Source organism: Nesoenas mayeri (genome assembly GCF_963082525.1).
Source record: "Nesoenas mayeri genome assembly, chromosome: 5".
Lineage (NCBI taxonomy): Eukaryota > Metazoa > Chordata > Aves > Columbiformes > Columbidae > Nesoenas > Nesoenas mayeri.
In genome coordinates, this window is record NC_137548.1 from 12069021 (window position 1) to 12082768 (window position 13748).

At 43.3% G+C, this 13748-nt stretch overlaps 1 protein-coding gene across 1 annotated transcript; it reads right to left on the reverse strand.

Moving 5' to 3' along the window:
• Window positions 1-291: 291 nt before the first annotated feature.
• ZNF839 (zinc finger protein 839) lies at window positions 292-12387 on the reverse strand (the record flags this gene model as incomplete). The annotated part of the gene is made up of 8 exons (XM_080345943.1): window positions 292-1440; window positions 3191-3329; window positions 4333-4473; window positions 6104-6256; window positions 6601-6693; window positions 7474-7725; window positions 9824-10750; window positions 11662-12387. The coding sequence occupies 8 exons, from the start codon at window positions 12385-12387 to the stop codon at window positions 449-451; spliced, it is 3423 nt and encodes a 1140-aa protein (XP_080202069.1). The 3' UTR covers window positions 292-448.
• Window positions 12388-13748: the final 1361 nt, after the last annotated feature.

The following is a 13748-nucleotide window of genomic DNA, read 5'->3' on the forward strand; positions in this document are numbered from 1 at the left end:
AGCTAGCTTTAGGAAAGTGGAAAAACAAAGTGTTTTGTTATCTCAGTGGCACAGAAAACACACATTTTCAATATAGTCTTTATTTTACCCATATACAGCTTGCCAGTACACAGCACATCACTGCTGAACAGCAGTACAACTTACTGCATTTTTAGATGGCTAAAGAGAAAAGGAATTATGTAACAAAAGGGAATAGTGCAACAGTTTTAGGGTTGACAGATTTCCACTTTCCACCCACCCCCAACATATAAAGCAAATAGAACAATGTTAATTCTATAATTTTTGGTTGCAACGCTGCTAGATATATATAAACATAAGTTATAAAAAGTACAGGGCATAAAAACAGTTTACAAATAAGTTAAATTTCCGTTATTTCAGTATTCACATTAAAAAAATATACATTTTATAGTCAGTCTTTTCCAGAAGAAAGCATATACAGTTTTCTAATTTATGGCTCCAATTCACTTTGCGAGAGCAAAATGTCTTCACTTTGGCCATCTGCTTCCATTGCCAATAGTGCTTCCACAGTTTCCAAAGGTATCCCCTCAGGTGTGCGAATGTGCATCGTAGTACCATTGGAATCAGTTACAATCACGATACCTTCTGCCTGAGACAAAACAGCAGTATCTGGATGAGACAGGATAAGCCCATCTGAAGTCTGAATAAAAATCTGTTCATGTCCCTGAGACAAAAAATCATGGCTCTCATCAGTAATCTCAAAGGCTACAGTTTCATCTACAGTAACAGTATTCTCCAGCTCATGTTGTTCACATGTCCCACATGAAAATTCAGTCATGTTTTTGAAAGAGTTTTCATGGTTCACATGAGCAGACAGAGAGGCTTCCTGGGCAGGGCTCTGGTGCGACTCAGTCTGGGTGCTGTGTGTGTAGGTTATTGGCACGACATTTGTTGAAAAAACTTTTTCAAGTTCCTGCATCTCATCAGCCACATCAGCATTATGAGGTTGTTCAGAATGTCCTTTAATTGCAAAACTCTGGTTTTCTTCTTGCAATTTCTGATATTTTTGCTTGTGACCATCTCCTTTGCTTGTTGGTACGTTAGCGCTCAGACTGCCCATTGCCTTCTCCGACACAGAGCTGCAGAGTTCAGGAGCTGACAGCCCACTTGCTGTGTTCCCACTCACAAAGTGCGCTTGAACTAATTCAGGTGAGCCGTCCACTTCAGCAGGCAATACAACTTCAGAATGTAGTGGAGGTGCCTCACCTGCCATATCTGGTCCCTGTATGTTCACAGGCTGGGAATACTCAATCCTCATTTTCACAGTCTGGGAGAAGGTACCTGAATTTTCAGCATTGATTCTAACTGCTGAATCAGCAAGTGAGTTATGTTCTTCCACTGTCAGCAATGTATTTCCAGTTGTGCAGCAAGTTACATCACTATCTTCTGAAAGCAGGATTTCTCCATTTAATGGATTAAAACCTGAAAATGTGAAAGAAATATCTTTTTGTTGGGCAATCTGATATTGCACATCCAAAAAATTATCTTTCAGCAATAATTTTGGAGGAAAAGCTAGACTGCTTCCCTGCTTGCTTTCCCCACATTAGCAAACCTGAAGCAGCTTAGAACAGTTTCACAGCACTTCCCCTGAGAAGGCCAGTATAAAAATGCTTAAGGAATTTTTGGATAGCAAAATATTGAATATTTCCATACCACAGGAGCTTACGTTAGAAGCATTTTTTTGTTAATCCTGCAAACAACCTGGGCTGAAAGTCAATTTTCTTCCATTTGGCATACAACCGATAACATTAAAAGATAAAGAATTCGTGAGGCACAAAGTTGTCAGCTGCTCATCCCCATTACCATTTGTAAATCGACAGAAGCATTTAAACTTGATACAATTTCTCTTGATAATCAAGTACATCCTGGACTCAGACATGTCATCAAGTTACTACATTTCTAATTAGCTGTGCTAACAGTCCCAGGAGCACTTTCATCCTGTGACAGAAAAAGTAAAAAACACTAGGAATGTAGTGTGCTTTACTGGTTATTTGATCTGGCCTGAGAGCCAGGTCACAAACCCAGGGGGTAGCTGAACAATAGCTACTATGTTGTAATAGCATGAGGTGCCAGTTTTTATTATTGAAGATCAAAAGGAACAAATAGGTTGTTCTTGTTGTGAAAGATACCACTGTACAACAAAGGCAGCCTAACCCTGCAGAAAGGACCATTTTTAAATTTTTGTACTGTAGACTAGCAAAGGCCTTACTAGCAGGTGGATGTGAAACAAAATGTTAAAAACTCATAGCGCAGAAGAAAATCATAATACAACAAGGATTAAGCGTGGTCATGCAGAGAGCCTTTCAGAGAAAGAAAAAACAACTAAGGGGGGAAAACAAAACCACCACTGTTGACACAAAGACGTGCAAAGGGCAAAAGCAAAGCGGCTTACAAGCAACACCAAAAGAGGTATTTGCAAAGCAAGAGATGGTACTGATACACACACCTTACTAGAGATGGGTAAGGGCTGGAATCTTTCACAACAGTGATCACAACACCTCTGAATTACTGCAACACTTTTGCATAACAGACCAGTGGAGTTTAGAGATGACACGTGGAGACCCATCTCACTTCCCAATCCACTGTTCCCCTGCCAGTCTGACGGGCAGGGGGAATAAAGACATGGGATAAAAAGAAAGGCAACCACCCAAAGGCTGTGGTGCAAAGCGGTGCCACAATGCCAATTCTTAGGTCCAGCATCTCCTCTGGGATACAGGGCAGCCTGTGCCAGCGCGCCCCCTCCCCCAGGACACACAAAGCTCTGATGATTCTGCTGTTGTGACCTGCTAGGGCAACAAGGAAGGACACGCTGCTTCCCTTGCCTCTGCTCTCCCACAGCTGACACTAAGGTCATGCACCACCTCCGCTCTAAGGGCCAAGAAGCAGTCAGGAAGCACACAGTACAAGATAGCACTATGCTCCTAGTACTGCTGAAGTATAAATAACTGGATTATCATGCATTTAGTGTTGAGCTACTGCCGTGACTGCATCATCCGTAACTTTTTTCCCCCCCACATGAGGTCTTTTCAATTAAACAACTGCTTTTAAAGGACCTGGGAAGCAAGTTACGAAGTGGAACCTTAAGACAAAAATCACAGTAGCTTGAAGAACAAAGAGACTTGTTCAGCTCCTCCACAAACAGAACATGATTTGAAAAATCTGAAGAGGTTACCATCTTTTTCAAACAGTGTACACAAATTCCCACTCTTTTCTTTCACTTCATCTTGGCTGGCATAAGCATTATTCACATTCTCCATTACGTCTTCTAACTTGGTCCTTTTGGCTGATGGCAACAGTTCCTCCCCTGAGCTCTGTCGATACAAGAGATAATTAACTGGCTGCCACCGTAACAGCTGACAATACTGGAAAAGATGACAAACTAACTGTGGGCACTTCATGGCAGTGAACTGATGCTCTCCTTGAAAACAGGATTTTACACTAAAGGTCTTCATAAAAGGATTTGAACACAGACCTCACACTTCGTCGAAATGCCACTTTTGGTATTTGATTGAAACAATCTGCCCTCGCTTCAACACCAAAGCTGCTTCTTGAGCCTTTCCGAGTAGTTGTACAGCATGAAACCTACTATAAGCTCACTCTCCAACTTCAGTAAAGGGCTGTGAAGAGCCTGCCCAGCATTGTTTGGTCAATGAAGAAATACTGATCAGCTCTTTAAATTCAACCACAGGCAGAAAGTGGAAAAGCACTAGTCTTATTTATCCACCACCAGAAACAACTCCGGATTAAATAAGATGTAGAACAGTTAAGGGGACAGACCACAGGGATGTGACTTTTAAGAAGAGGAAACACTGTTCCTTGCTACAGCTCTAAACAGACTAAATCGGGTCAACTGGCTTGTTAGAAAGAAATAAATTATTTTCATGCACCTCTGCCAACCACCAGTTAGCAGAGCAACCACTTCTCCAGCATCTGCACCTGCTCTAGGTTAATCCCATTTACTCTAACACAAGTTAGTAGAATCTGAGGATCCTTCTCACTGTGTGGCCTCCATTTACTAGCACCTCAACAAAATTCTTCCATCCTTATATCATGAGATTACCTGTAAGCCTTTGAGATTCCACCCTGAACGGTACCAAGTGTCTTCCCAAAGTACACCTTAGCATGCTAGTTCACACGCTCTGCTGTGATACCACAGTAGAGAGCACTTTTTTAAGTATTTCCAAACACCATGATAGCCTTACTTTAATACGAGTCAGATAATACTAGTTAGGTTTTGTACGGAATAATTAGCTGGCTTAACAAGTTTTAATTTGTCTTCATTTGATTTTCAATTTTCACAAAGGTTTTCCATACCTCAGCTAACCGTTTTTGTCCCAGTATCTCCACAGGCACTTGCTCACCAACCACTTTAATTATACATTGTGAACAAGAGTCTACGCCTCCCGTCTTTTGTTCTCCAGTGAGTATTTCTGTAATTCCTAGTGATTCAGCAACCTTTAAAAACAGTTATAGGAAAAAAGTCAGTTAGCCTTTCCAGTCTGAATACACACATGCTGAAATACTGATTCGTCTCCTTAAAACTGAACTAGAACTACATGGGGTCTAGTCTAACAACAATCGTCATAGCTCAATAAAGTATTTAGATATCGATATTTTCTAGTAGCCTCCATATTAATAGAACACGACCTTTATTTGAAGGTGAATATTAACAGGCAAACTAAAAAAAAATTAAGAGTACAATGGTTATATATAGAACCCACAGACAGTTACTAAGAGCAGAATTTAATAAAGAACACTGTTGAGGCTCTCCATTATTTAAAAAAACATCTCAGTCTTCCTCTTTAAGAGCATCTCTTAGTAGTTATGGATTCCTCCTGCCCCCATTCCATTCCTGTGCTTCATCCTTATGTAGGTGTGCTACTATACAGCTTCTCCAGTTTGCTGGTTTGGGGTTTTGGTTTGGTTGTTGTTGTTCGGGTTGTTTGTTGGTTTTTGGTTTTTAAGAGCACACTTTTGTATTAAGAAGGCACACTAAGAGAACCAAGAAAGAGATTCCATTTTAGGACTGCCAGTATCAACAGCATCTCTTTGCTTGATCCACCTTCATTTCACCAAAAAGGAAATGTTAATTACAAAATCGCCAGATGAGCACACTGTAATTCTAGTAAGTTTTTTAGTATGTACACTGAACATCACGATTTATTCTGAAAAGTAAGTATTAACCACTGCTAACAGCCCATACAGGACTTCATTTGCTAAACCAGGGTTATTATAAGAAGCAAAATCTGATCTCCACCATCCCTACTCTGAGTTTTGTTCCCTTCTTATAGCAGTTAACAAGTTCAGTGCTCAGGTACCTTCATGAGCACATTGTTTGGAAATTTAGGTGGAGGCAGTATACAGAAGAGTGTTTTCTCTACTGAGAGAAGGGAAAACCACAAGTGTTAAGTACATGTACAAATGTTATACTTTTGTTCTAAGCAAGGGGAACATAAATTGGTAAGGATCCATAAGGACAAACAGATCCACATTAAAAACAAATACCAACAACCAGAAAACCAAACCTACATTGTCTTTCTAGATGCAGCTGCATAAGCAAAAAAATGAAGACTCACTGAAATAAGTTTGCAGTTTTATTAATGTATTCACTGCCTTTCATGTTCGTTAGTATGACTGCATAGATATATTCAGTTTGTCCTCATTTTGCAATGAAACCACCTATCTCTTTAAATCAAGGCCACTCATTTTAAATATAACCCACTCCATCCTAATCCAACATCAAGATGTATTTTTATTAGCAGTTAATGCTGAATAAACCTTGCAGAAACATGCAGCTTCATACTACCCTAAATATGCAAGACAGATATCAGTGCTGCTAGAATTTTATTTTAAATGTATTTCTAGTTGTATCTACTGCCACAAACTAGAACTGCAGTTTTATTGTTGACTTTTCGGTTAGATATTAGCCTTTTTACAATAATGTCTATTTTGCTCATCAAAAACCATACTTTCTTTAAATAACATTACCAGGATGACAAAGCTTATCAAATAAAAATGCAAAGCACCTAAAATAAATATAACAAAGAAAAAAAAAATCACCGTTCCAAATAGAGTGCTTTATTACCTTAGCATCTTTTATTTCAACAGGCTGCTGGCAACTCAGCAAATCAGAATTACTGAGGTGATCATAAGCCATTTTCTTTACCATATTATGCAAGTCTTCAAATTCCCTATACACATCTGGGAAGTAAGCTTTGGCTGGATACCCTTTTTCAACCTAGAAATAAAAGGGGAAAAAAGGGTTTGTTTCCCCCTCCCTATATTTAAAAAAAAAAATGAAATTTGTCAGTTTGTTTTGTTCAACATTTTAAAACGGAAATATTGAAGTCAAAAGATATGGAATATTCAAAAATGCCACTGACCTAGGCAGCAAAAAGCCAGGCTTTCAATCAAGAGACCTACCAGAGTTTTGCCTGTGTTAGGATTGGAGTGATGCATAGAACACATACATTTTGCACAACTCTAACTTAGGAAATTCAAATACATCTCTAAAGGAATCTTTTTATGTATGCTAGTGGAAGTCTCCCTAAAATAATTTAACTTTTTTACATAAAAACTTACCTTCATCAACAGGAATTCATATACTGTAACAAGTTTTGCAAGACGTGGGAGAGCCAGCTCCATTAAGTCTTCATTATCACACTGTTGTATCAGCTGTCAAAAGCCAGAAAGAGTTTATTAGAGTAAAGTAGCCTACAGAGGTTATGCATCCCACATTCAGACCATAAAATATCACTACGTTTTTTGAAAAATGCACTGTATGTTGAAGTAGCTTTGAGAATAGATGCAAATTAACACCAACCGAGGAGATAAATTAGAAAACCTCAGAACAATTACTACCCCTATACAGACAAAGCTCAGTCCCGCAAATGTTGCCAATTCATACAAAGAAGAGCAACATCAACAGCCATAAAGGATCTTCCACAACACATAGGAAACAAACAGAATATTGTGTTAGTTGCATGGATTTTTATCCCAATTCTATCCTCCTCCAAGAGCTTGTGGGTTTGGTTTTTTTATTTTGGTTGTGTTGCTTTTTTTTTATCTTTTTGATGTCGCCCAACCTCAGTTAGGTTTATTTCTTTTTACAGTGTTGGAGGAGATACACAATAGCAGTTAATAACTTTGCTTCTCCAGAAGGACAGCGAGAGGGTATCTACATGTCAAAAGACCCTCTCCAGACTGAACTCCCACATTCTCTTTGTCCAGTGTTCTGCTAGAAGTATTTTTTCCTTAAAAGACAACTTAAAAACTTTCTTCTTAGAAGATGTCTTAGGCTTTCATCTTGTCAGTACACAAGGATATAATTAAAAAAAAAAATCATTAAAAAAAATAAAAATCAATCTTTCTGAAAATGATTCCTTGAACATAAATGATTTAAAAAAAAAGTCAGAGGGAAGATACTTGTGAAGTAATTGCAGAAGAGAACCATACCTCTTTTAACCTAGCTTTTCTTCTGAATACATTGTGCTCTGCTGACACACTACTAAGTGACTTTGAAGGGGACTGACCAGGTCTGCTAAGCCTTCCAGAACACTTGGATCTTCCACCCATCCTTGGTCGACCACGTCTCTTTGGTCGTCTGGGTCTTCCAGGTCCTTTTGGTGTTTTGGGTCCCCGGTGTCCTGAACTGGTCTCATTTTGTTGTTCTGCCAACATATGTCTGCTTTCTGCAGACTTACAAATCTTAATTAAAAGAAAAAGTATTTGTTCACCATTTTAAACAGTGTTTTGAAGAAGACAATTTTATGATTAAGTTCTTCATCTATGTAAACAATAAATAGCATATTAAATAAATAGAAAGCTGGATACAAGCACAGCTGCGAAGAAAATTGTGGAATAAATCCACCACATTAGTAAGACCTCTACTTCTGCAAACCATATATGCCATAATTTGCAAAGTCAGAATTTTTGATCCACAAAATGTCATACAAAATACAAAGCTTAAGGAAATATAATTGAAGAGCTGGTTTATGTCAGTTAAATATATGTAATATATTTGAAATAAAATATGTCCTCTTCAAATAAAGAAGTTGTAGAAATAATGACCCATAAAACACACCCAAAGAAAAAACTGGTTTCATTGTAACTGTCAAAGCACAGAGGCTTTATATGGAAGGCAAAAATTCTGAACAGCCATGAACACTGACAAGCCTGGTAACTAAAAATGAAAATATAATATATTGCCCAGTTTCCACATTTCAAAATCCTTAGTCTTCCCTAAGAACACAGCTGAGAAGTACAATTTCTATTGTTACCATTGTGACTTCAGTGCAAATTTTTTTTACTGATCAAAGCAGTGATTTCTTACTGAACACATCTTCCCTTCCAAGCTAGAATTTCTAATAATGTCCCAGTATTTTTTAAGAGAGGCATTTACAATAGTCCTGAGCTAGATGAGGCTTTTTTTCATAATCCGTACATTTCCATCCCAATCCAAATATTCGGTAGTCCCCCACTATTCTAATGATTAGGAGAGCTCTAAAAAGGGTAAATTTATGTCAGTTCTATCTGGAGATTAAATTACTAAATTAGTTCAAAATATGACATCAGACTAGGTTGAGCTTGGGGATCTTGACTGCCCTCCTGTCTATATCAATGTACCAGTTTTAATAATCCTGCTATTCTTCCTAGAAAGTATTCACCTGGCCAAAACCCGGAACAAATCAATAACCTAAAGTGCAAATTTGTAGAATTCTTATTTGCTAGTTAAAAGTAGCAGGTGCAATAGCAATCTAGCAGTCAGTAGTGGTATTACATGAGACTGACTGGAATTTTTCTAAATTCCCATCATCCTGAGTAAAATAAGTGCTGCACAGAGAAGTAACACTACACAATAATAGAGAGAGCAGACTTCAGCATTCTGCAATTCTGTTTCCGTAGATGACATAAGAGTGTAGAAATGGGGGAGGTTTGTTTGCTGCACTGGCATCTTAAGCTGTAAATTTTCACATTTCTGAGAACAACTTCACATTTATAAATAACACTAATAAATGTGACATTGCTGCATCTAAATGAGTATTTTTTCCCAGACAGCAGTTGTATCAGCTCTTGCTGCAAGATGTTAGAGCCATTTCAACATTAAAAGAGGAACTTTACTTTGAAGTAAACAGCCAAAAACATCACAGAAAAAAATGTGCAGCTACAGTAGCTTCCAACCCAGAGACTCAAGTTTCACCAACGTGTTCGGTTTGCAGGCATAGCTAAGCCACACTTTCAAAAACCTGCTCTGGGAAAAGCTCTGTTGGATTCCAAACAAGCGTCATCACAGAAAAATCTCTATTTCCGTAACAGAAATTGACAGAGCAGATGATGTCTTGCTGTCTAACATGCTAAAGGCTGGAACTAAACCACACAGTAGTCTTATCCAAATGCAGAGAAGAAAGCCATTTACACAAACTAGGGTTTTTCAAGCCAAAAACTGTATGTCAGAAAACCAATAGGAAATGAACACTCAGCAAACTTTTTTGTTTTATGTGCCTGTGCAAGAACACTATTCCTGCAACGCTGCAAGAGACAATAACTTGATTTTTAAAGCACTTACATGGGAAATTTGTTCAATTTACTATACTGGTGGATGTATCTGAGCAGTACAAAACTTCTACATTTTACTAATGACACATCCTACTGAACTGACATGCATTTAAATCCCTGCCTTTAGTCTTGTCAAAAATACTTATGCTGCTGTCAACAGGAACTCAGATGAATGAGTACAGTATATGGCTACAGAAGTGCCATTTTACTTTCTATAGAACTGGTAGCTTTTCCAAATAACACACTTTACCTGTTCTCCAGCCTTTGAATCAACAGTTCCTTCCAGATTGGTAGCTAGTGCATTTTCATTATTTAAAGTGACAGCAGTTGAATCCAAATGTGCTGGACTCATCATTCCCTCTCTTATTCCACAGGCATTGTCCACAAATATACTTCCATTAGGCTTATTTAAAGGTATTTTTTGAGGTGAAGACTCCAGCTGTCCGTGGCCTGGGTTAAGTTTATAATGTCTTGCTAATCCTCCTTTTCCTATATAGGATTTTTCACAAGTCTGACATTTAAACATTTTGGGTTTCAGATTATAATTTGAAGAACTGAATAATGCATCCTTTCCCTTCACCTTTCCTTCTTCATCATCTTCTATACTCAGCTCAGAATAGTCATCAGAATCGGACTGATGACCATCAGCCAAATCCTCCATTTTAATGAATTTATAATCTTTAGCTTTGTATTTTGGGGGTCGTGAAATCCGTCCAGAACGAGTTTTCACTTTCAAGGATTTTTTTAACTTGTCATCCTTTGGGTTTTTTTCAAGGCATGGTATCAGAGTATTTGCTGAACTGGCTGCAACCATGGTGATATTTGGAGACCTCGTAGCCGATACTGTGGCACGCGTAGCTTTCTGTCCATTTATCATCTTAGATGTGGGAATCTTGTTCACAGACACTGATCCCTGAGATGGTAAAGGTCTCTGCATAAGCAACTGAACTGGAGACTCAGAACTCTGCAGGAATAGCTGCTGCTGCTCAGTTCCTGTAACAGGCTGTATCCTAATTATCTGGGGATTAATAATGCCAAGTCCTGATATACTAGAATTTCTACCAACCGACTGACTCAGCATTATAGTTTTGGACTGGATTGGTGCCAATGAAAGCACTGGCCTTTCGGTTTCCTTCATCTGTCCTGGCTGAACTTGGACACAAATGGCTTCCAGCTGCTTTTGTGGAAAAAAAGGAAGAGTTGAGATTACACAAATACAGTATCTATAAAGACAATACTTATCAAGATGATACACACATGTCTTTAAAGCAAAGCACAGAGAACCCAATGCCCATCATTAGTTTTCCATTTTAATGCATCAAAGCACAGATTTAACACCAAAGCACAGATTCCCTTCCTTCAAGCTCTGGGCTTTCCTGCATATTCCCTGATGTGACTGCTGTTCAACTAAAGCATGTAAAGTTTGCTCTCGTGCCATGTCAGAGCTTTGCATCCTGCAAGCAGAGCTGTTCTGCAATAGCAGAGTCAATGCCATCACAGGGGTGCAGTCATAACCTTCAGCAACTCAAACGCAGGAGAACTTACAGCCTGCTAAATGATACGGGCCAAATACCAGATCCAGGACTTACTACTGTAAGTGCTCAGTTGAAAAAAAGCTTCGTGATCACGATTAAGGGGAGCTATACATTACTGTTCATCTCCCTCCTCATCCAAATTTCTGCCTCAGCTTGAACTGGTTACTTGACAACACCTGCACCCCAAAACGTGGGCAGAAAGCCCAGGTACTGTCACCTTCTGTAAGAGGGGAATGCAGTGTCTACCTGTGCATTGCCACTTAACCACTATGAAACAGCTTTTCTAATCCGTTTTAGCTGCACGTGTAGTCGGGCCAAAATACTGACCACAGCAGCTGGTTATCTACATTCAAACGCAGATTTTTCTAAAGCACGTTGAAAGTTGTGTCTTTCAGCTGCGAGGCTCGAGTCTCTACACCCAAGGGCAGGTGTGGCCGAGGAGGAAGGAGGAAAACAAAAAACCTAGCGCCCTCCGAGACGTGCCCCGGGCGGTGGATTTCATCAGCGAGCGGGCGCCGCAGCGGCCCCCGCGCCCAGCCCCCGCCCCGGTTACCTTCTGCGGGAGGAGCCGTGCGGCCGCCAAGGACTTGCCCTGCTGCAGGGCGACCTGCTGGGCCACGCTCTGCAACTGCTGGGCGGCGTTGTGCATGATGCTGGCCAGCGGCGGGGCGGCCCCGCAGGCCTGCGGCGGCAGCGGGCCGGCGTCCCGGGGCGGCGGGCACCCTCCGCGGCGGCAGGGCGGCGGCCCCGGGCAGGGCTCCGGCGGGGCGGCTGTCGGCGCCTTCTGCTGCTCCTGGGCCTTGCTCACTTGCTCGATGACCCGCTGCAGCTCCGCGGGGGCCAGCGGCGTGGCGGCGTGCCGAGGTGGCGGGGGCGGCGGCTCCGCCGTGCCCGGCCCCGGGCTCCCGGCGGCGGCCAGCAGCTGCTCCAGCAGCCGCCGCTGCTCCTCGGCGCTCAGCCCCGCGCCCTCCACCAGGCTGCCGTCCGCCTGCAGGTAGAGGACGGTGCCGGCCGCCGCCGCGCCGCCTTCCAGGGCGGCCAAGCTCTGCGCCAACTCCTCCGTCACCGCCAGCAGCTCCGGGACCTCCGCGGGGGGCGGCGGGCACACGGGCTCCGCCGCGCCGCCGCCCTCCTCCTCCTCCTCCGCCGGCCGGGCAGCCCTGCCCGCCGCCACGCTGAGGGCAGCCCCGCAGGCGGCGGCCGTCCCCCCGGGGGGCTCGTCCTCAGCGAGAGGAGGGGTCGGCGGCGCCTCCGTGCCCCCCTCCTCAGGAGCCGCCATCTTGGCAGGCGTCAGCGGGCGGGAGCCGCATCGGCCCCCCCGGGGAGGTCTCGGAGGCGCGGGGCGAAGCGAGGGGCACCGGCGGTACGCGGGCCAATGGCGCCCCCGGCAGCAGCCCGCCGCGCCCCTGGGGCGGGGCCGCCCGGCACCGACGGCGGCCTGGCGGGGGCAAAAGCCTTCGGAGGTGCGTGGGAGCGAGTGGGACCCACGAGTGGTATAAGCCGGCTGCAGGGAATTAACGCGGGTTCGCGTTCCATCTCGTAAGGCGAAGCATGTACTCGTCACTCACTCTTACTTGGCGGGGTTCCACGCGCCCGTGGGCAGTAAGCCCAACAAGGAGGCGGCAAACGAGCCTGTGCCACGCGCGAAGTGAAGCCCTCACGCAAGAAAACGCGCCTGCAGGGGTGACCCGAGGACGCCGCGGGCGGGCTGGCGTGGCAGCCGCCCTCGCAGATATAGGAACCCGCGCTCATGCCGGAGCCGGCCCGGGCTCCACCAGTCGCGGGAACAAGGCCCGTGCCGCAGCGCGCCAGGTGAGCTCCGCGCTGGGTAACACCGCGTGTGCCAGCAGAAGCGCGGCGGAGGGAAGGCGGCCGCTGGGACGAACAGGAGGGAGAAAAAGAAGTGTCTTTGGCCCGTACGGGGATCGAACCCGCGACCTTGGCGTTATTAGCACCACGCTCTAACCAACTGAGCTAACCGGCCAGCTGACGGCACCGGGTTCCTCCGCAGGCCAATTAACGTCACTACGCAAAACCGCCACTATTCTACCAGAAGCGAAGGGACGAAAAAAGCGACAGCCGGAGCAAGTGACTCCCTCAGCTCCCGCGAGCGCCGGAGCTGGGCCCGCACAGGCGGGAACACACGCTTAACTGATCAACCCAACCAGAAAGCACTCAGCCTCGCATACAGAGATATAGCGCCCGGGAGGCAGCAAGGACCCCAGGCCATGTTCACGGGGGGGCTTCATTTCACCTCCTAATACGCTATTACTTCCCCAGGCTTTCTAGCATATCATTCTAGTTTCATTTAAGTAAATAAAATAATTTATTTGGGGCATTTATGTTAAAACATTTACTCATTTGGCTGTTTAATGCACCATCAGGATCTCGGTTCTCACGGACAAATTATTCTCCTTTCCCTAATATTTTGCTTTTTACGAGTTATGCAGCATTTAAAAGACAAGGTTTCTTCACAGCTTTGAACCCTACATTAAAATATATTATATCCGCTTATCAAGAGGCAAACACCATGAAGAGGGTGGGTGGGGACACCTCTCCAAAATGCTGGGCTTGGTGCGGTGAGAATCCGAACAGAGACCGGGGCCGCCGCCCAGACCCTCGTCTCTCCATTTACTCCTC